Raw genomic sequence first — 21,288 nt, 5'->3', positions numbered from 1 at the left:
ACTCGGGAGGCTGAGACAGGAGAATCACTTGAACCCAGGAGGCAGAGGTTGCAGTGAGCAGAGATCGCGCCATTGCACTCCAGCCTGGGCCACAAGAGTGAAACTCTGTCTCAAAAAAAAAAAAAAAAAAGACAGAAAGAAAAGAAATATACACATTTCTATATTGTATTTCATCATGGGGCTTTACATTAAACTTTATCTTTTCTTTTAGAACAAGTGTTACAAATTCATATGATCAGTAATGACAGGCATTTAACTTAAAGTAGGATATATGTGGCAGTATGCTCTAAATTATTTTTATAAATCTTCTTTATCCTTTTCGGGTTCATAAACTTAGAATTCTGAGATTTACACTTGGCTTTCAGCAAGCAATGATTTGAATTTCTTTGGAATAAACTTGAACTACAGGTTTCATTGGGAAGGGATTGTGGCATCAAAAAAATCACAGAATTTCAGTACCAGAAAGCTAAATGTTGATGTTATTATTGACTCAATTGGCAACACCCCAAATGTATTCTTGTTGCTCATGAAGTTTTATTTGTTGTGGATTTTTAAAGGAAATTTTTTTAGGGAAGGGACTGTGGGCATATGCAGGGAGATATTACTAATTTCAAATATATAATTATTTTTTGATATGCCTATAAGTTTTTTAAATTATTGCTTTTATTTATTTTTTCATAGATAAAGGAAGCAGCAGACATCATTCAGAAGTTGCACCTAATTGCCCAAGAGTTACCTTTTGATAGGCAAGTTCATTTCTCAAGAGCTAATTTGAATATATGGTATAATTTATAAAATAAAATTGTATCTTTTCCTGTATGATTTTTCTTTGCCCATTAATTAAACAGAAATTTATTGAGCACTTGCTGGTTCATTTACTTGCTAGTTTATTCACTTTGTACAAGATGCAGTGTAAAATAGTTTATTGAAAAAATACAGTCTCTTCTTAATGTCTAAATTTAATGATAGGCCTTGAAATAATTTCAGTCCCTGTCTCCTGAAAAAAATTTGATGAAGGAGAATTTTGAAATCAACTGAGGTAAAATTTGGATTTTCATATTTTGGACTTTGAGAACCAGGTAGGGGATAGAGAGAACACTTTTCCTATTTCCTGATGAAGGTTCTTAGGCTTTTGGAGGCCTTGGACACCTTTGAAAAGCTGATGAACACTATCACCTTTCTTCAGGAAATTAAGATACACACAGATTATTGTATACAATTTCATGGAGTTTTAGACTCCAGCCTATCCACAGAACTCTTCCTATGGACTTCAGGTTAAGAACCCCTTTTTTTTTAAAATGCAAGGCCCCAGAGCCATTACTAAGTTAGATTTCATCCTAAAATAAACCATCCACTGAGAAGGAAATTTTTTCATGATTTCTTCTAGTGTATGGAATGTCAGACTCTTTAATAAACTGTTGGTAAAATAGTACTTCCTCCATGTGAATATTTGAAAGAAATATGATTTAATATATTACAAATGATACATAGTAATAGACATATATAATATGTTATTTTTGTTCATACTTGAAGATCTTCAGGAACAGATAAAATATGGATATATTGCTATACTTAAAGCTTAACCATTATCTCCCAAACATGTAATGAATTCCCCCTAAAAATGTATCTATTTTATTCTCAACTCTGATTATCATGAAGAATTAGCAATAATGATCATCTATCATTCTTAATAATAATCTGGTAGTTGCCCAGCATTATGATTTAACTTACTGTAATACTTTTTAAAGTCACCCACCAAAACTTCTTTTTAACTTTATCTCATTTCGGAATTGGACTATTTACTTAAATGGGTAAAATGTCTAGCTCAAAATAGGCTCATAATAATTATTGACTGCATCCCCCTACCCTGTCTTCATTCTATTTTTCCACTCCAGAACACATATGCATATATATATATGAATATGAATGTGTGTGTGTATGTGTGTGTATATATATATATGTCTAATTAGGATATATATTCAACTCCAAGGCTTGGTGAAGAGGCTAAAACAAAACCATAAGAGAAGTATGTACCTGAGTGGTGGTGAATATGAATGTGTGTGTGTGTGTGTGTGTGTGTGTGTGTATATATGTGGAGTTGAATATATATCCTAATTAGATTCAATTTTTTCACACAGATTAATACGGCCTTATATGTGATCTGATCTACTGTGACTTTGATACATCATTTTTGTATAACACTCTAGATTTTTATTTCCTTCTTCATTTGTCTTTGGCATCTCTTTTGCCAGCTACTCTCCTCTCTCTTCAAACAATTGCACACGATCTTAAAATATTTCTTTTTCATGCTATGCATTTCACTTAGACATTTGAGATTTGAAAAAATTCTACTGTGTGGTATTTTAGTTTTTTAATTTGTAAAGATTGAATGGCTACTCTGCTAGGCACATTGCTGGGTCTTTTTATCATTTGTCATTAATATATCATTATCATATAATATATTATTTGATCATCTTTTTCTTTTGAATAATAATGATGGAACTTTATTTTTAAAAATACCAACCATGGGAATGGGGAGGGAGACAAATAATCAAGTGTATTTAAAATGCCAGTAAATAAAAGTAAGAACAGTAAGTCAGTTTTGGGACTGGCTGGGTTGTTAGTGTCTTATGCAGAGCAGTTGATTCTTTAAAAAGAGAATTGATTTTCAATGTGAATTTCCTAAATGAGAACCAGCTACCTACCTACATTAAGTTTTATCACCTGGCATGCTTCCTATCAGAATTCTCTCCTCTGATTTTGTCTTTTTTCTTTTTACGACAACCTTTTAACTTTATAATGGTTTTGGATTTACAGAAAAGTTGCAAAGATAGTACAGATGGTTCTCATATCCCCTGCACCCAGTTTCCCCTTTGGTTAGCATCTTACATTGCCATAGGATGTTTGTCACAACTAATGAACCTCATCGTTGGTTTTTGTCTTTCAGATTTTCAGAAGTTAAATCCAAAATTGCAAGTAAGTGATGTATTTATTTTACCTTTTTTTAATAAGTAAAAAAACTACTTGTGTAAAAATAAAACAGCAAAAGGAGAAAAAGCAGGAACAATGTCATCTTCCTACCCTAGTAGGCCACTGCATAGAAGATCCCTGAGTTTGATTTCTTTTCCCTCAAAACAACCATTACCAGTTTTTTGGATATTCTTGCAGAATAATCTATGGATATACAAGCCTAACACATAAATTCTATGTATGTGTGTGTGTACATATGTATTTGTATGTATGGATACTTATATGTACTTCTATCCTCATTTATTTTTAAATAATTGCTATCATACTATATAAATAGCTTTATACCTTGCATTTTTAATTTAATGGTGCATTTTGGAAATTGTGTGCTTTCCATACATCTATCTCTGAATAAGATTCTCTTTTTTTTTTTTTAAGATTATATAAGCATTTCAGTATCTATTTAACTCCTTACATGATTAGTTTGGTTCTTGCCAGTCTTGGATTTTATTTTAGGTTAGATCATTCTAGGTTTTTGAAAAGACCACTAAATTTGCAGGTTCCGTGGTAGCTGGGGTCACTATTTAGAGTAGGCCACTGCATAGAAGATTCAAAGATTCATCTATATTCCCAAAAAGTCTTAGAATAAGGATGACACGGCTAGTTAGACTTCCTGGGAATATTTTTGATCACAATAGATTAGTCTGAAGTTCAGGTGTTCATTAAGAACCATACTAGCCTCAAGAATATAGTGAATAGGGCCGGACATGGTGGTTAGCACCTGTAATCCCAGCACTTTGGGAGGCCGAGGTGGGTGGATCACCTGAGGTCAGGAGTTCGAGACCAGCTTGGCCAACATGGTGAAACCCCGTCTCTACTAAAAATACAAAAATTAGCTGGGTGTGGTAATGGGTGTCTGTAATCTTAGCTACTCGGGAGGCTGAGGCAGGAGAATCGCTTGAACCCAGCAGGTGGAGGTTGCAGTGAGCCGAGATTGCGCCACTGCACTTTGACTGGGTGACAGAGAGAAACTCTGTCTCGAAAAAAAAAAAAAAGAAAAGAAAATGAAAAAAATATAAATATTGCATATTATCAGATGAGATTTGGTGTTGAGTCATCAGTCCACTATTGTTCTAGGTAGAGGCATCAGAACTCTAGTAAAGAGTTCTGTAGTCCTCTTCATCCTTTCCATGTGTAGGATTTTTCATGTGCGTTGCTATCAGAAATAGCATCTGGAGGATTTTTTCCAGTCAGCTACTGGTTTAAGTAACAGTGGCATGTGACAGTCAGACTCTGGAAAGCTCAGTAATTTTGCCAGTTTGGAAGTTTTTTGTCTTGAAAATATAGATTTATATGCCACAGTATATTACAGGGGCTAGGTTCACGGCCTATAATCTCATTTGTTTTTGTAATTCCTTCAAAAGAAAGCTATATTCATAGTCATTATATTTGTAAATAATGTAGATACTCTTAAATAACGTGGATGCCTTGTATGCCTCAGTGTAGCTGAATGACTTTATTTTTAGGTAAATACCATGATTTAGAATGCCAGCTGATTCAGGAGTTTACCGGTGCTCAAAGAAGAGGTGAAATCTCCAGAATGAGAGAAGTAGCAGCAGTTTTACTTCATTTTAAGGTAAATAGTAGGAATTAAAAATGAATAGTGTTCAAGGCTTTGGAAATTGTGGAAGTTCTATGTATTATAGTCTCTGATTTCCCCCATTCATTATATAACTATATCACAGTGATAATTTTCATTGTTTTGAGTAATTTGTACATTTGATACTCTGTAAATGGTATTGAATGTTATATATTTAATATTTAAGGTTTTATATTCAATAATATTAATATTGAATTAAAATTAATTGATCAATTAAATATTGATGAATTTTTATGCTTTGATAAAAAAATCATATTGTCTGCCTTTTTGCCTTCGCATATTATGATATAGGTGAAAAGAAGTAAAACGCGACCGTAAATATCTGTAGGATATAGGAACCAGAGAGTAGATGGAACTTGATTAGTAAGAGACTTAAATCCAAGGGACCTCAGGAGGTAATACAAAAGAATTTTGTATTACGGAATTGTTTTCCTAGAATTTGAACTGGGGAGAGAATCCCTGTGTAGGAGTATATTTCTGCAAAGAAAATGCTTAAAGAAATGGTTCTTCCTTCAATCTGTTTCTTTGATTTGTATCAGATTAGGGAAAGGGTAGCTATTTGTTGGACTTTTCATTTTGGTAAAATCTGAATGAGTATTGAGAATGGCCCTTGAGACAGTAGTGCACTTTATATTGCTTTCCTTACTGGTTTTTATGTATGATTTATTAATAGGCAAAAATCTCATTATGGTGAGCTTAATGACAAATTAGTTTGTTTTAAACACATTTTATTAAAATATATTCAGTTTAAAAAGTAAATTTCCAAACTACCAGCTGAATACAACTGTCCAGATTCTTGCAAGGAAAACCAAATGCTAGAGAAAGGCCAGGCGCAATGGCTCACTCCTGTAATCCCATTGTTTTGGGAGGCCGAGGCGGGTGGATCAGTTTAGCTCAGGAGTTCGAGATCAGCCTAGGCAACATGGTGAAACCCTGTCTCTACAGAAAATACAAAAATTAGCCGGAGGGGAGGCATGCGCCTGTAGTCCCAGCTACTCGGGAGGCTACAGCAGGAGGATCGCTTGAGCCTGGGAGGCAGAGGTTGTAGTTAGCCAAGATGACACCATTGCACTCCAGCTTGGGTGACAGGAGTGAAATCCTGTCTCAAAAAAAAAATATATATATATACACACACACACACACACGTATATATACACACACTTTTTAATATATATAAATATTTTTATATGTATATAAAACACATACATATATATATGTAAAACCTTTTCCCAAGACCTTGACTCTCTGTGTATGTGTGTGTTTGTGTGTATGCGTGTGGGTGGGTGGGTGTGAGTGGGTGTGTTTTGGAGTTGAAGGAGATGGCTAGATGATCATAGGACAGAAATTACTCTAAAGAACTCAGTTACATACTTCATCTTTCTTGTTTTAGTCTAAAGTTCAACAAGGATATCTACCAACTGATAAATTTTATCATAGAAAGTGACTAGGGAGTCGATACCTTTATCAAATTACTGGTTTTCTACAGTTAATTTTATTTAAGTCCAACAGGTGTTGCTCTTGGCCATTTACTGGTAAATAGTCATAGCTTTATGACATATAACACTTTTTTTTGAAATAATAATTATTATAATTGAATCAGAATAATAACAATGTGTTTCTTCCTTGTAGGGTTATTCCCATTGTGTTGATGTTTATATAAAGCAGTGCCAGGAGGTAACGTAACAGTACACTTTGTTGGATATTATTTTATGCTAATTGGTGTTTTAATATCACGTAGAAATTATGTGTTCACTGTGTAAAATGTCTCTGCTGTTTAGGGTGCTTATTTGAGAAATGATATATTTGAAGATGCTGCAATACTCTGTCAACGAGTGAACAAACAAGTTGGAGATATCTTCAGTAATCCAGAAACAGTCCTGGCTAAACTTATTCAAAATGTATTTGAAATCAAACTACAGGTAATTTTAAATAGTAACAAATTAAATAGTTCTTAAGGCAATATGTAATTTTTTCCGTATATTTTAAAAGTATTTTTAAAATTTAGTTTACTTATGTAATGACCTTAGAAATAGTAATCTAGTTAAGGAGAAAGGAATCCTCATGCTTTTTAAAAAATGTTTTGTTATTCACCAAGAAGAAAGTGCTAATCAATAAGTATCATCAGAGAACATGCTTGAAATTTGTGTAGTATTCGTAGTAGTAGTATAAAATATTGTGGTAAGATAGCCTTGAAGATTTTTCTTTTTTTTGGTCCCTGCCTTCACCAATAGATGTCATTTGTGAAACCGAACAAGAATTACAAGAGCAGTCTGTAGAATTTTTAATAATATGGTACTAACCTGAAAAGGGAAAACACAGAAATTTAATTTGCCCCCATATCACTGTACTTTCAGATAACATTTCCTAAGCTATGTTTACAACTGGATTAAACAACATTCAATAAATGTTTGCTTTTTTTTTTTTTTTTAACACAATTCAGGAATTTTGGTAGTATTGTCATTCTCTAGAAGTGGGGATGTAATGTACAGCATTTCACACATTTACTGTCTAAGAAACCCTGTTTTGGAGTAATGCCTATAGACGTCTGAAGGAACACTAGTGTTACCTGGAACTCAGTTTGGGAGATGCTGCTTTAAGGAATTCACTCTATTGTTTGTACTCTCAGTTTTGTTTTTTTGATGTACCTCACAGAGCAGAATAGGCCAATTTAAAAGAAAAGGTATTTCTAAATTCTTAATACTTATTCCTAAGACTGATAAAGATCCTCTACAGGTAAATATGAGAAGTGGTAAAATGTAAACACCTGTTTTAAAATATTTTATGATTGGTCTGTTTTCTGTACATTGCCTTTTTGATTGGATTGTAAGTCAGAAAGGTTCAAAACTGTGGAGTGAATTTTAAAAGAAAAAAATCTTGAGAAGTTGTAGAATTTAATATTTACCTAATTAACAGAATGTTAACCTTTTTCTTTTAGAGTTTTGTGAAAGAGCAGTTAGAAGAATGTAGGAAGTCTGATGCAGAGCAATATCTCAAAAATCTCTATGATCTCTATACAAGGTAAATTTTTAATAATTAGAAAATAATAGGTAACAGATTTTTTAAATTTTCTTGGTAGAAAACGAAGTATTCAGGTATTTCTGAATAAGTTTGTCACCAGTTTACCTTTTAGCATTAAATACTTAGCTGTATAGACTAGTTATTGTACAAGACTGTATTGTTAATACATTAACGTGAGGAATTGGATGTTACGCTTTATCTTTTCTCTAAACATTAGTGTAATTACATTTATCTGCAGTCAAAACTTTAGAAACTGCAAAAGGAAGTGATGTAATCTTAACAAATGACAATTTCAGCTCTTAAATCTTCTGTAGGAATTTGTCTTGTGCTTTTGTAAATGTCAGTGTTACTCTTAGAGATTGTCTCAGAAGCTTCATATGGAGTTTTGTGGGGGTTTTTTTTTCCTTGACTTTTCCCAACCCTATTACTCTTCTTCAGTGTCTTCATGTTGGGAGAAGGTTTTTCCAAAGTTACCGTAATGGGGAAGTCCATCTCAACAACAACACTGTTATGACCCTATCTTCAGCAATGGGAAATAGAAAATTAGAGGGAAAGTCCACAAGGACAAAACAAAAGAGGGTGAACAGACAGTAGATCTCTCAGTACTCTGTTTTGGGTCCCATGTGATGAATGGCATTAGACATACTTGAGGCCAGTCTGCCACTCTTGCCATTTCTGGACTAGTTCATTGCCTCACAAGTTCTTTTCCTAGGAATTTATAACAGTTCTCAAAACCATAAAGTTGTTCGTAATATTTCACTGTATTTATATGTAACCCTGTAGAGTTGTTGATCTCTGCATTATAAGTACTCTCCCAGAGTTTAAGAAATGGTGGCTTAACATAAGTCATTAAAGTCACGTTGCAAAAATTTGTATTCCTTAATATTGTTACTATACCTAAAACGTATATTAATCTTTTTCTCCCCCTTTTTCATGAAAAGAACCACCAATCTTTCCAGCAAGCTGATGGAGTTTAATTTAGGTACTGATAAACAGACTTTCTTGTCTAAGCTTATCAAATCCATTTTCATTTCCTATTTGGAGAACTATATTGAGGTGGAGACTGGATATTTGAAAAGCAGAAGTGCTATGATCCTACAGCGCTATTATGATTCGAAAAACCATCAAAAGAGATCCATAGGCACAGGAGGGTGAGTATTTTTGTTAAATACTTCTGTTAAAACTGAAGACATTAATAACTTCATTATATTTGGGCAAATTATCAAATGTTGACTATCATTAGAATTTTCTGTGAAGAGTGCTTTTAATCCAGATTTTATATTATTGATCAAATCTTGTTCTTAAACCACATGTTGAAATGACCTAACATAACATGATTGAAATGTAAGCTGGGCATGGTAACTCACTCCTGTAATCACAACACTTTGGGAGGCCAAGGTGGGCTGATCACCTGAGGTCTGGAGTTCGAGACCAGCCTGGCCAACGTGGTGAAACCCCATCTCTACTAAAAACACAAAAATTAGCTGGGCATGGTGGCAGACACCTGTAATCCCAGTCATTCAGGAGGCTGAAGCAGGAGAATCACTTGAACCCGGGAGGCGGAGGTTGCAGTGAGCCAAGATTGTGCCACTGCACTCCAGCCTGGGCGACACAGCAAGACTCCGCGTCAAAAAAAAAAAAAAAAGTAAAGCAGGTATTTGTCAATTAAAAAATAATGTTTTAAAACTATCGAGCAGAACACTAGTAATATAAAAAGTTCCATAGTTTCTTTCATTTTTTTTTTCTAGATAGAATAATTTCCAGGTTATTGACCAGGAAAAGCATCTTTTTTTTTTGTTACTGTTGCAGGTGTGAAAAAAATAGAAAATAGTTTGCAGTTTAAGTACCTTCAATTGATGAGTTTTGTTCAGAAACTTTAGCATAAAAAACTATTAAATTAATACCTTAATGCCTACAATTATTTACAGACTAGAAGAAAATAACTTGCTCCAAGAATAGTTGGCATCTCAGCTACCAGGCTTTAACTGCCTGGAACCCAGATTCTAAAAAGAGACAGAATGACTTTGGTGGACTCAAAGTCTAGAATCCCCACACATATATATCGAAACCAGTTTCTTATTTCCCATTTTGTTGTATATTAAATAGTGATTAGAGAGAGTTAAAATTAGTAGTAAGAGGTAATACCTGAAAGGTAGTAGCAAGGAAGGGAAGAGGAAAACTAATGAATAATAGGAATTTGTGTGTGTGTGTGTGTGTGTGTGTGTGTGTGTGTGTGTGTGTGTTTACGGTAGTCTCAAGTTACATATCCTAAGAGCAAAAAAAGTTTAACCTTCCAAAGATACCCCATATAAGTGTTTCAGGTGACCCTCAGTAATTAAGAATAGCTAAATTATGTTTAATATATCTTCTTTAATATCATGAATAAATGTGCGTAATCTTAAAATGACTATATTTTAAAATTGTTAAACTTTTAAAGGTTTCTTTTTAAACAGGACTATTGCGTTATTTAAAATGCCAACCTATTTGGAATAGCTCACTTTCTAAGGAAACCCAGCAAGTTTTACTATTGAGTCAGAATTGTAAGGCTGAATTGTAAAGCGACTTCAGAAATTAGAAGTCCAAATCTACTCATTTACCAGATGAAAATCTTCCGTTTAGAGATCAAGGCTAACTTTAATTCACAAAACTAGTAATTGGAATTAGAAATTAGGTCTCTTGGCTATTGGTCCATTTTTGTTGTTGTTGATATATACTAAGTTTGGAAGTACTCAAAGTTGAAATCTAAGTAAAATGTTTTCTTTTTTTCATTTGTCTTTATGATGTACTAGTATTCAAGATTTGAAGGAAAGAATTAGACAACGTACCAACTTACCACTTGGGCCAAGTATCGATACTCATGGGGAGACTTTTCTATCCCAAGAAGTGGTGGTTAATCTTTTACAAGAAACCAAACAAGCCTTTGAAAGATGTCATAGGGTAAGAGTGATTGTAAATTTATTTTACATATACAATTGTTCCTTGGTATCTTTGGGGAGTTGATTCTAGAACCTCCAAGGATACCAAAATCGTGGATGCTCAAGTCTGTTATATAAAGTGTGTAGTATTTGCATATATCCTATGCACATCCTCCTTTATACTTTAATTCATCTCTAGATTACTTATAATTATTTATATATATTATTACATTACCTAGTGCAACGTAAATCTCCGTAAGTAGTTGTAACTTTAGTGTTTAGGGGTTGATGACGGTATATATTCAGTACAGATGCAACGATTCTCTTTTTTTTTTCTTGAATATTTTTAAATCTGTGGCTGGTTGAATCTGCTGATGCAGAACCCACAGATACAGAACTTACAGATAGAGAGAATTGACTATGTAGTTGTGTATTTTAAGTCTTACCTTGTTTTACTAAGATATAAATTTACTCTGATTAGGAACAACTATTTTTAGTAATAAAAGATAGGATTTTTGTTTTGGAGAACAGAATAATTTTAAAATTAGGAATAAATATGAATATAACTAAATTAAAGTTGAGCAGATCAAATTTTTGTTATGTAAGATTAAATGAAGATGTGAAAGGGACAGTTAGACTTTTCTCATGAAGAAATGGTGCATCAGGGAAAGAACAATGTTTTAAGAGCATCAACATCAAAGGGAAACAATGAAGATTTGGCTCCATTAAAACTTAGATTTTCCTCTCTAATAAACACAGTTTAGCAAACTAAACAAATAAGTCAGAGTGACAAAGTATTTGTAAATGATACTACTAGCAAAAGATTGTATGAAACAAATAATAGTAGCTAATAATTTTATAGTACATAATATGTTCCAGACACTCTTCTTCTTCTTTTTTTTTTTTATTATACTTTAAGTTCTGGGATACGTGTGCAGAACATGCAGGTTTGTTACATAGGTATACACGTGTCATGGTGGTTTGCTGCACCCATCAACCCGTCGTCGAATTAGGTATTTCTCCTAATGCTATTCCTCCCTTAGCCCCCCACCCCCACAACAGGCCCCAGTGTGTGATGTTCCCCTCCCTGTGTCCATGTGTTCTCATTGTTCAACTCCCACTTATGAGTGAGAACATGCAGTGTTTGATTTTCTGTTCCTGTGTTAGTTTGCTGAGAATAATGGTTTCCAGCTTCATCCATGTCCCTGCAAAGGACGTGAACTCATCCTTTTTGATGGCTGCATAGTATTCCATGGTATATATGTGCCACATTTTCTTTATCCAGTCTATCATTGATGGGCATTTGGGTTGGTTCCAAGTCTTTGCTATTGTGAATAGTGCTGCAGTAAACATACGTGTGTGTGTGTCTTAATAGTAGAATTGTAATCCTTTGGGTATATACCCCAGTAATGAGATTGCTGGGTCAAATGGTAATTCTGGTTCTAGATCCTTGAGGAATCACCACACTGTCTTCCACAGTGGTTGTACTAATTTACACTCCCACCAGCAGTGTAGAAGCATTCCTATTTCTCCAGATCCTCTCCAGCATTTGTTGTTTCCTGACTTTTTAATGATTGCCATTCTAACTGGCGTGAGATGGTATTTCATTGTGGTTTTGATTTGCATATCTCTAATGACCAGTGATGATGAGCTTTTTTTCATGTTTGTTAACTGCATAAATGTCTTCTTTTGAGAAGTGCCACTCTTCTAAGCATTTAAGTGTGTGTGTGTGTATGTATATATATCTTGTTTGTATGTAGTTTATATATATATATGTATGTAAACTTATTTCATCATATAACCACGCTGTGAGGTTGTTAGTTTGCAAATAAAGAACTGAGATACTTGGCTTTTAAGTAGTGGATTGAGAGTTGAGGCAGTCTTAATTATTTATATTGATGTATATAATCTATATTTATATTGAGACATCAAATTATACATGTGAATTTAAATCAGTAGAAAACAAGTCAAAGAATATGCATACGCAGTTTACAAAAAGAAAATGTAAATCCACTAGTACAATACTCAGTCTCACTAATAGGGAAATGCAACTTATTCATTAGGTTGGGATAAATTAAGAAGTCTGATGACCAAGTGTTGTTAAGGAAGTGGAGCAATAGCAGTTGTCACACACCGCCAATGGGAGTGAAATTGGTACGGTTATTTTGAGGATTAATTTGGCAGTTTCTTAGAGAAACTCATAGGTTCATGTGATATGTGTAACATCATAACAGCATTTTTTTCATGGTGAAAAATTAAAAGCAAACTCTGAGTGTCCATCAAAAAAGAGAATTGTTAAACTGGTGTTTTTCATACAGTAGAAAACTATACAACAATTTAAATGAGTGAAGTAGAGTTACATGTGTCAACATGAATAAATCTCAAAAATACTTAGTATTGATATGACTGAATCATATGGTTTTTTTTTAAGGAAGCTGCCAAACTAATAGTGTGTAGTGATATTTGTTTATAGTTTTAGTTTTCATTTTCCTAATGCAATGATGATTCATGTTGAGCATCTTTTCATGTGCTTATTTGTCATCAATATATACTCTCTGGTGAAGTGTTTGTTCAGATCTTTTGTGCATTTTTAAATCAATTGTGTGTTTTCTTATTTTTTGAGCACTCTATATTGTTACAATTTATCAGATATGATTTGCACATTTTTTTCTGCCTGTGGCTTATCTTTTTATTCTCATCAGTATTTCTAAGGATAGATGTTCTTAATTTTGATGACATCCAATTTAGTAATACTTTTCTGTTCTGGATGGTGATTTTGGTGTCATATATAAGAAATCTTTGCCTCACCAAAGGTTACAAAGTTTTCCTCCTATGTTTTCTTCTTTTAGAGTTTGAGGCTTTATGTTAAGATGTATAATCAATTTTGAGTTAAGTTATACAGTATTGTGGATCAAAGTTCATAATTTTACAATTAGGGATCCAGTTGTTTCAGTTTCATTTATTGAAAAGGCTATCCTTTCCCCACTGAATTACTCTAGAACCTTTGTCAAAAATCAATGGACCATTTATATGTGGGTCTGTTTCTGGACTCTTGTGTTCCACTGGTCTGTCTTTATGCCTATACTGTACTCTCTTGATTGCTGTAACTTTATAAAGTCTTGAATCGGGTAGTGTAAGTCCTAAGTCCTCTAACATTTTTATATAAATCATTTTGTGTTATGTCTTATAATAGCTTGTCTGTTTTTGAAAAAGTCTGAGATTTTGATTGAAATTACATTGACTCTCTAGTTCTATTTGGGGAGAATTGACATATTTTGATGCCATTATAAGCATATGTAAATGGTCTTTTTAAGATTTATATTTAATTTCTAGTTTAACTTACTTAGTCTATAGAAATACAATTGATTTCTATATATTGCTCTTATATCCTGTGTGAACGGAAAATAAATCTCTGGACCCCCAAATCACTAAGCCAAAGGGAAAACTCAAGTTGGAAAATGCATCAGGCAAACCTGCCTCCCATTTTATTCCTAAGTAAGATAGGAATTCCTTGTGAGCCTCAAGATCTTTCCTCTAAAACAGTTTTATTGAATTTCACCTTGGCAATGTAAATTGATAACTTATCTTCACAGTTGCAGGACAAAGGAGAGAACTCAAGTCATCCCTCAGCTCACCTGAGACAAATGCGTATCTGATTGCTTCCTCTGTCCTATTGTTTATGTAAAAATGTAGATTCAGTGAGCCAGATTAAGGCACTAGTGATTATTCCTCTACCCACCTCTGACATGCAAATTGTATATTCAGTGAAAGGGTGATCAAAGACTCAAAAGAATACAACTGTTTGTCTGTTATCTACCTGTAACCTGGAAGCACCTTCTCACCCCTTTAAGTTGTCCCGCCTTTCCAGACAGAACCACTGTACATCACACCTATTGATTGATGTCTCATGTCTCCCTAAAATGTGTAAAACCAAGCTGTGCCCCTACCAACTTAGGTGGGCACGTGTTGGCGGGACCTCCTGAGACTGTGTCATAGGAATGTCCTTAACCTTTAGCAAAATAAACTTTCTAAATTGATTGAGACTTGTCTCAGATACCTTTGGGTTCAGACCTGCAACCTAACTAAACTCACTTATTAGTTCTATTTGCCTTTTTTTTTTTTTTTTTGTAGATTCCACTGGCTTTTCTGTATAGATTATCATATTATCAGCCCATAAATACAGTTTTACTTATTTTTTCCAAAATAAATGTCTTTTATTTGTTATTTTGCCTTATTGCACTGGCCAGACTTCTAGTACAATGCTGAATAGAAGTGATGAGAAGTGAACACTTTGCATTATTTCTGATCTTAAGAATAAATCATTTAGTTGTTCACCATTAAGTATGATACTAATTGGGTTTTTCATAGATGTTCTTTTTCAGATTGAGAAAATTATTTTATCCTACTTAGCTGAGTGGTTCTATGAGGATTAGATGTTAGATGTCATGCAAAACTTTTTTATTCTGTTAATATGGTAAATTATAGTGATTGATTTTCAAATGTTGGCCTTGCATTCCTTCTTTGATAAACTCCAATTGGTCATCAATTGACCTTTGACCTTTTGTCATATTTATATATTGTTGGATTAAGTTTGCTAAACTTTTGTAAAGAATTTTAACATCTGTGTTCATGAGGGATATTGGCCTTTTTTTTTTGTTCCTTTTTTTTTGGAGACGGAGTCTCACTCTGACGCCCAGGCTGGAGTGCAGTGGCACGATCTTGGCTCACTGCAACCTCCTCCTGAGTCCAAGCGATTCTCCTGCCTCAGCCTCCCAAGTAGCTGGGACTACAGGCGCCTGCCACCATGCCCGGCTGAGTTTTGTATTTTTAGTGGAGACAGGGTTTCGCCATGTTGGCCAGGGTGGTCTTGAACCTCTGACCTCAGGTGATCCGCCCGCCTCGGCTTCCCAAAGTGCTGAGATTACAGGTGTGAGCCACCACGCTCAGCTTTTTTTCCTTTTTATGTCTTCGTCTGGTTTTAGTATCAGGGTAATGTTGGCCTCATAGGATGTGTTGGGAAATATTTCCACCACCCCTCTCAATTTTCTGGAAGAGTTTGAGTAGAATTGGTATTCTTTCTTTCTTTCTTTGGTAAAATTCACAAGTGAAGTCATTTGGGCCTGAATTTTTTTGTGTGTGAGGATGTTAAACTACAAATTCAACTTCTTTAGTAGATACAGAACAATTCAGGTTATCCACTTCTTTTTAAGTCCACTTTGGTAGTTTGTATGTTTTAAGCATTTGTGTAGTTCACATAAGTTGTTGAATTTATTGGAATAAAATTATATTCATGATATTTTCTTATCCTTTTAATATCTGTAGAATGTGTACAGTGATGTCACCACTTTCCTAATATTAGTAATTTGTGTCATTTTTTTTTTCTGATCAATCTGGCTAGAGGTTTATTCATTTTACTGCTTTATTTCCCCCCAAAGAACCAGCTTTTGGTTTCATTATTTTTTCCCTGTTGTTTTTCTGTTTTCTATTCATCAATTTCTACTCTTTATTACTTCTGTTATTCTGCTTACTTGGGTTTTATCCCCACCCCTCACCCCAACCCCGCTGTTTTTTTAGTTTTCTAAGGTGGAAGCTGAGGTCATTGATTTGAGAACTTTCTTCTTTCCTAATCTAATGCGGGTGTTTTGTCTTATAAATTTCCCTGTAAATACTACTTTAGCTGCATCCCCAGAATTTTTGTATGTTGTGTTTTATTTTTATTCAGTTCAAATCCTTTTAATTTTGCTTTTGATTTGTTCTGGCCCAAACGTGATTTAGAAATATGTTATTTAGTTTCCAAATATTTAGGAATTTGTTAGATGTCTTTCTGTTACTGATTTTAAATTTGATTCCATTGTGGTCAGAGGATGTACTTTGTATGATGTGAACCCATTTTAAATTTATTAAGACTTGTGTTTTTTTTAGCCCAGAATATGGTCCATCTTTTTTGTATGCACTTGAAAAAAAATATATATCCTGATGTTGTTGGATGGAGTATTGTATAAATGTCATTTAGGCTTAGTTGATTATGTTGTTCAAGTCTTCTGTATCGTTACCAATTTTCCATCTGCCTCTTCTGTCTATTACTCATGGATGTTTGGATGTAAATAGGAGGAGTGTAAGAATGGCTTGTGAAGAAGGTAAGAGCATTTTTTGAGCATCAGTGATTAGAGGAGGAGGGTGAATTTTGGAGTAGAGGGACTGATAAGGGAGGGGTGAAGGGTGGGGTAGTATTAATAAGACCAGGAAGGAGGCTGAGTAATACCAAATCAGTATTTATAATCAGTGGGAATTCAAAGGGGGTTATAGAATTCCTATCAACTTCTAATTTAATACATCAGATAATAAGTATTAACCCCAAGAGGACACATGAATGAAGACTACAAATAGGTTTGACAGAAGCAGAAATCAATGTATAAATAATATAGAAAGCAATTATAAGAAGTGAAGAGTAATTTTCTGTTAAAAAAGGATTTTATTTTCCCAGCATAACTAATAATTATTTTACTAAATAGCTAGTTTAACAGCAACAGCAGCACCAAAATGAATATTGTAAGCTCACTATGTGCAAATGCTGTGCTAAAAACACTTTGTGCTTATTTTCGTATTTATTCTCACCTCAAGGCTAGATAAGTTCTGTTAATACTATTCCCATCTTACAAATGAAGAAATTGAGGCATGATGGGGTTAAATAACATCTCAAGGTTCACTTAATCAGGAAATGATAAAACCATTATTTGAGCCAGTTATATTTTATGGTGCATCCGTTATTTATTTCTCCATCTCCACTCCCCAGTAAAACAAAGAATTCTTTTTGTTCTGAGTTTTACTAGACTGTTCTTTGCTCAGTCAGTGGCTCTCAAACCTCTTTGGCCCACAGTAAGAAATGCATTTTACATGTTAGCCCTGTGTATGTATGTGTGTGTGTGTGTGTGTGTGTGTGTGTATATATATATATGGAGGGGTATACATTTTACAAAAGTATACTTGGATTTCACTAATGGATTGCAATCCAAGTTTGAAAAACATTGCTCTAAGTCAGGAGAGTTGTAGACAAATATGGAGCATTGTAATTGTGTGCGTGTGTATTTGTGCATGCACGCGCAGTATGGGGGGAGCTGTGAGTTATTTTGATACCTGAAACACTGACTACATCTTATAAAAAATTGATTGCTTAAAAAAAAATTGGCATTTTCAAAAGGTAGACTTGAGGAGTGATATTGTTTGGTTTTTGTTTTTAAGCTCTCTGATCCTTCTGACTTACCAAGGAATGCCTTCAGAATTTTTACCATTCTTGTGGAATTTTTATGTATTGAGCATATTGATTATGCTTTGGAAACAGGACTTGCTGGTAAGTATATTTGTGTTACACTTGTGTTAAATTCTTTTGATTCTGCTTGGTTAAACTATATGCATAATGTTGTTTGGCATATAATCATCTCTGTGTCTCAGATTCAGTTCAGTGCAATGAAGTTTGAGCTTTTATAATGCAAGAATTTGCCAGGTGCTGAAAGCTATACAGAATGGTTCTCTCATATTGTTTACATATGGCATAATAGAATAGTAAGCTACCTAAGTCACTACAATGTATGACACAATGTCTTACAATGCTGTAAGTTAGAAAATGTCGAGGAGCAAAATGAAGGCGAAAACAATTCTGATTGGGGAATTGAGTAGTGTAAAATTTAGAAAGAGAAGTATTAAAAACTAAGTCTGGAAAAAAATAGATTCAAATTAAAATTCTTATTTTGCTTTTGGTCTTTTGGTCTTAGTAGTTAGTATTAGTAGCATAATAATGACCTGAGTCCAGTCTCATTAATTCAGTTGTCTACTTCACCTGTTCAGTGGTCATCTCAAACTTAACATATCCAAAATGAAACTCTTTATCTTCCCTCTAAACCTGTTCCTTTCCCATTCTTCCCATGTCATTAAAAGGCATTACCAATATGCATGATTATTGTATGTCAGTTTTTTAAAAGACATTACCGTTTACCACTTGCTCAAGCCCCAACAAAACCCAGGAGTTCCTCAATTCCTCCTTTTCAGAAATCAATCCTGATAGCCAATCCATCAGCAAATCCTGTCAATATACTTCCAGGCATAAGTCAAATTCATGTACTTTTCTCCATCTTCACCGATGCCACCCTAATTTAAACACCATTATCTCTGTCTACTTGTAACTGGTCTCCCTGTGTACATTCTTGCCTCTCCACATTACTGACTTCATGTAACAGCCAGTTTAATTATTTCCTTATTTAAAACTCTGTGGTGGTTTCCTATTACTCTTAAGGGGAAAACAACAGCAAACTGTAGAGAAGCATGACTTTTTATCTGGCCTGGTATGTATTGATCATCTCTCATTGCATTTCTTCTCACTGCCCAGTCACTCTGACCCTTATTGTTTTTCCTTGCTTAGTCTCTTTGCACTTGGTGTTTCCCTATCCCCAAAATCCTTTTGCCTCAGCTTTTCTCATGGCTGGCTTTTCAATCATCTGATCTCAACTAAGATGTTATCTTCTCAGAGAGGCCATTGCTGATCATCACCCTAGCTAAAGTAGCCCTCTTCTCTCAGCCCAGTTATCCTTATTATCTTATCATTGCATTAACTTTTTTTATAGCACTTATCACAATGAAATTTTTATCTGTTAATGTCTGCCTCCACTCATCAGAATTCATTCATTTAACACATGCTTATTAAATGCCTACTCCTGTACTTGTGGAGTTTATATTCTTATGGAGAAGATAGACAAATGATTAGAAAGTACAATGAAGAAAAGTAAAACTGAGTAAGGGATTAAAAAATTTTTAAAAGTGTGTATATATAATAATTTTGATATGTCCTTATTTTTATTTTTATTTTTGAGACAGAATCTCGCTCTGTCACCTGCCAGGCTAGAGTGCAATGGCACAGTCATGGCTCATGGCAACTTTGAACTCCTGGGCTCAAGCAATACTCCTGCCTCAGCCTCCTGAGTAGCTATAACTACAGGTGCATGCCACTGCACCTAGCTAATTTTTTTTTTTTTTTTTTGTAGAGTTGGGGTCTTGCTTTGTTGCCTAGGCTGTTTTTGAACTCTTGGCTCCAAGCAATCCTCCCTCCTCAGCCTCCCAAGAATTTTGTTTTGATTTAAGCTATTTTCCTAAAGGTTTCTTTTCCCAGTAACTTATGCCGCTGCTGGACTGTTTGTGTGTGCCAGTATTTCTGTAATTGTTGAATATTCTTTAAAAATTTTAATTTCGTGGTTAAAAACTTACACTGTAGCTGAGTTCTGGTGCCTATAAAGAAAAAAAATACATCAATATTGCCTTAATTTTTATGTCTTTCATTAATAACAATGATTCGTATTTTCTACATATGTATTGATTTTGTTTTTTTCTCTTGTAAAGTTCATTTGTTATTCAAGCCTTCAATTTTCTCACCAGTTGGTAATCTTGTCTTTTACTTGCGGGGGCAGCGGGGAGGGAAACACCTTTGTTTTCCATTATTAAGACAAAAAAAAAATCATTGTTCTATAAAGAACTCTAGGTGTCAAGCCTGTATTTTGTCATTAGGTATGCATATTTTCTTTGGTCTCTTAAGTCTTTTACTTTTAGGTAGAAACATAAACATCTAGGACCTTAGAGTTCATCTGTTATTCTTTACAAAAAGGAGGAAATGGAAATACAGAGAGGTCAGCTGACATTTTGAGGTCAGAATATAGAGTGGCTTGCTTCCCTTTTTATTTTATTCTGAATAAATTCCAGAATAAAATCAGGAATGTAATCTGTAGATAGGACATTTTGAGTATTTTTGAGGAAATAGTGTAGAGCACAGTAAGTACAATGTGTCAGTTTAGGGATATTACTATGGCAGCAGTATCCAGGATAAAAGGTAAAGAGACTTGAATGAGGAAGACCAATGAGAAAATTATTCGAACTGTTATCAGAGATAAAGAGGCCTGGTTATAAGAAATATGTGGAGGTGTATTCATGGCTCACGTGAATCATGATGGCTAAGTAGATGGTGAACATTGGGCATAAAAATAACTTTGGATGAGTTTTACTAGTATAAGTTTAAGCTTGATTTTCCTCTTCTGTCCACAGAAGTCATTATTGATGTATTAAAATAGCGGTTTCATTTATTTTATGTTATAGATTAAAAAACCACATTCTTTTTTTCTGTTGCCAAGATGAATTTCTTCAAGGATGATTCTAGCATATGTATGCTTTCTGGTTTTAGGAATTCCCTCTTCAGATTCTAGGAATGCAAATCTTTATTTTTTGGACGTTGTGCAACAGGCCAATACTATTTTTCATCTTTTTGACAAACAGTTTAATGATCACCTTATGCCACTAATAAGGTTAGTCAAATTATCTGATTTTCATTGATATTTCAGTGACTGTTATAGCATTCTACATAATCTATATATATTTTAATTAAATTTAAAAAGTACATTTTCACGAAAAATGTCAAACTGGACAAGTGGAATGAAATAAAAATATAAAAGTTCTTAGGAAATAAAACATTAGATATTGTTTCTTCTTGCATTTCTGTTTTCTCTTTCCACTATATTATTAATTTTGGTGTATTTCAAAAGATTTAATCTGTCACAAACCTAAAACTGAAATCTCATGTGAAAGAGGACCTCCAGCTTAGTGAAACTCAGCAAATTTGACATCTTTTAAAAGATCCGATAGACAAAGTCAATGTACCCACTTGTTATAATGTAAAGATACATACAAAAAATTTTG

General features: G+C 34.0%; 1 protein-coding gene across 3 annotated transcripts in view; it reads left to right on the top strand.

Moving 5' to 3' along the window:
* The window catches only part of EXOC5 (exocyst complex component 5), a 61,876-nt gene that overhangs the window by 28,282 nt on the left and 12,306 nt on the right, over positions 1–21,288 (top strand). For all 3 annotated transcript variants that reach the window (XM_054449726.2, XM_063651645.1, XM_063651646.1), the window contains exons 5-14: positions 682–746; positions 2,948–2,976; positions 4,494–4,603; positions 6,257–6,301; positions 6,406–6,546; positions 7,563–7,645; positions 8,587–8,796; positions 10,435–10,582; positions 17,800–17,908; positions 20,777–20,897. In XM_054449726.2, coding sequence (XP_054305701.1) covers positions 682–746; positions 2,948–2,976; positions 4,494–4,603; positions 6,257–6,301; positions 6,406–6,546; positions 7,563–7,645; positions 8,587–8,796; positions 10,435–10,582; positions 17,800–17,908; positions 20,777–20,897 — 1,061 coding nt within the window. The remainder of the gene's footprint in view (positions 1–681; positions 747–2,947; positions 2,977–4,493; positions 4,604–6,256; positions 6,302–6,405; positions 6,547–7,562; positions 7,646–8,586; positions 8,797–10,434; positions 10,583–17,799; positions 17,909–20,776; positions 20,898–21,288) is intronic.

This window comes from Pongo pygmaeus, chromosome 15 (genome assembly GCF_028885625.2).
Source record: "Pongo pygmaeus isolate AG05252 chromosome 15, NHGRI_mPonPyg2-v2.0_pri, whole genome shotgun sequence".
Classification (NCBI taxonomy): Eukaryota; Metazoa; Chordata; class Mammalia; order Primates; family Hominidae; genus Pongo; species Pongo pygmaeus.
This window is presented reverse-complemented; position numbering and strand designations above follow the sequence as displayed.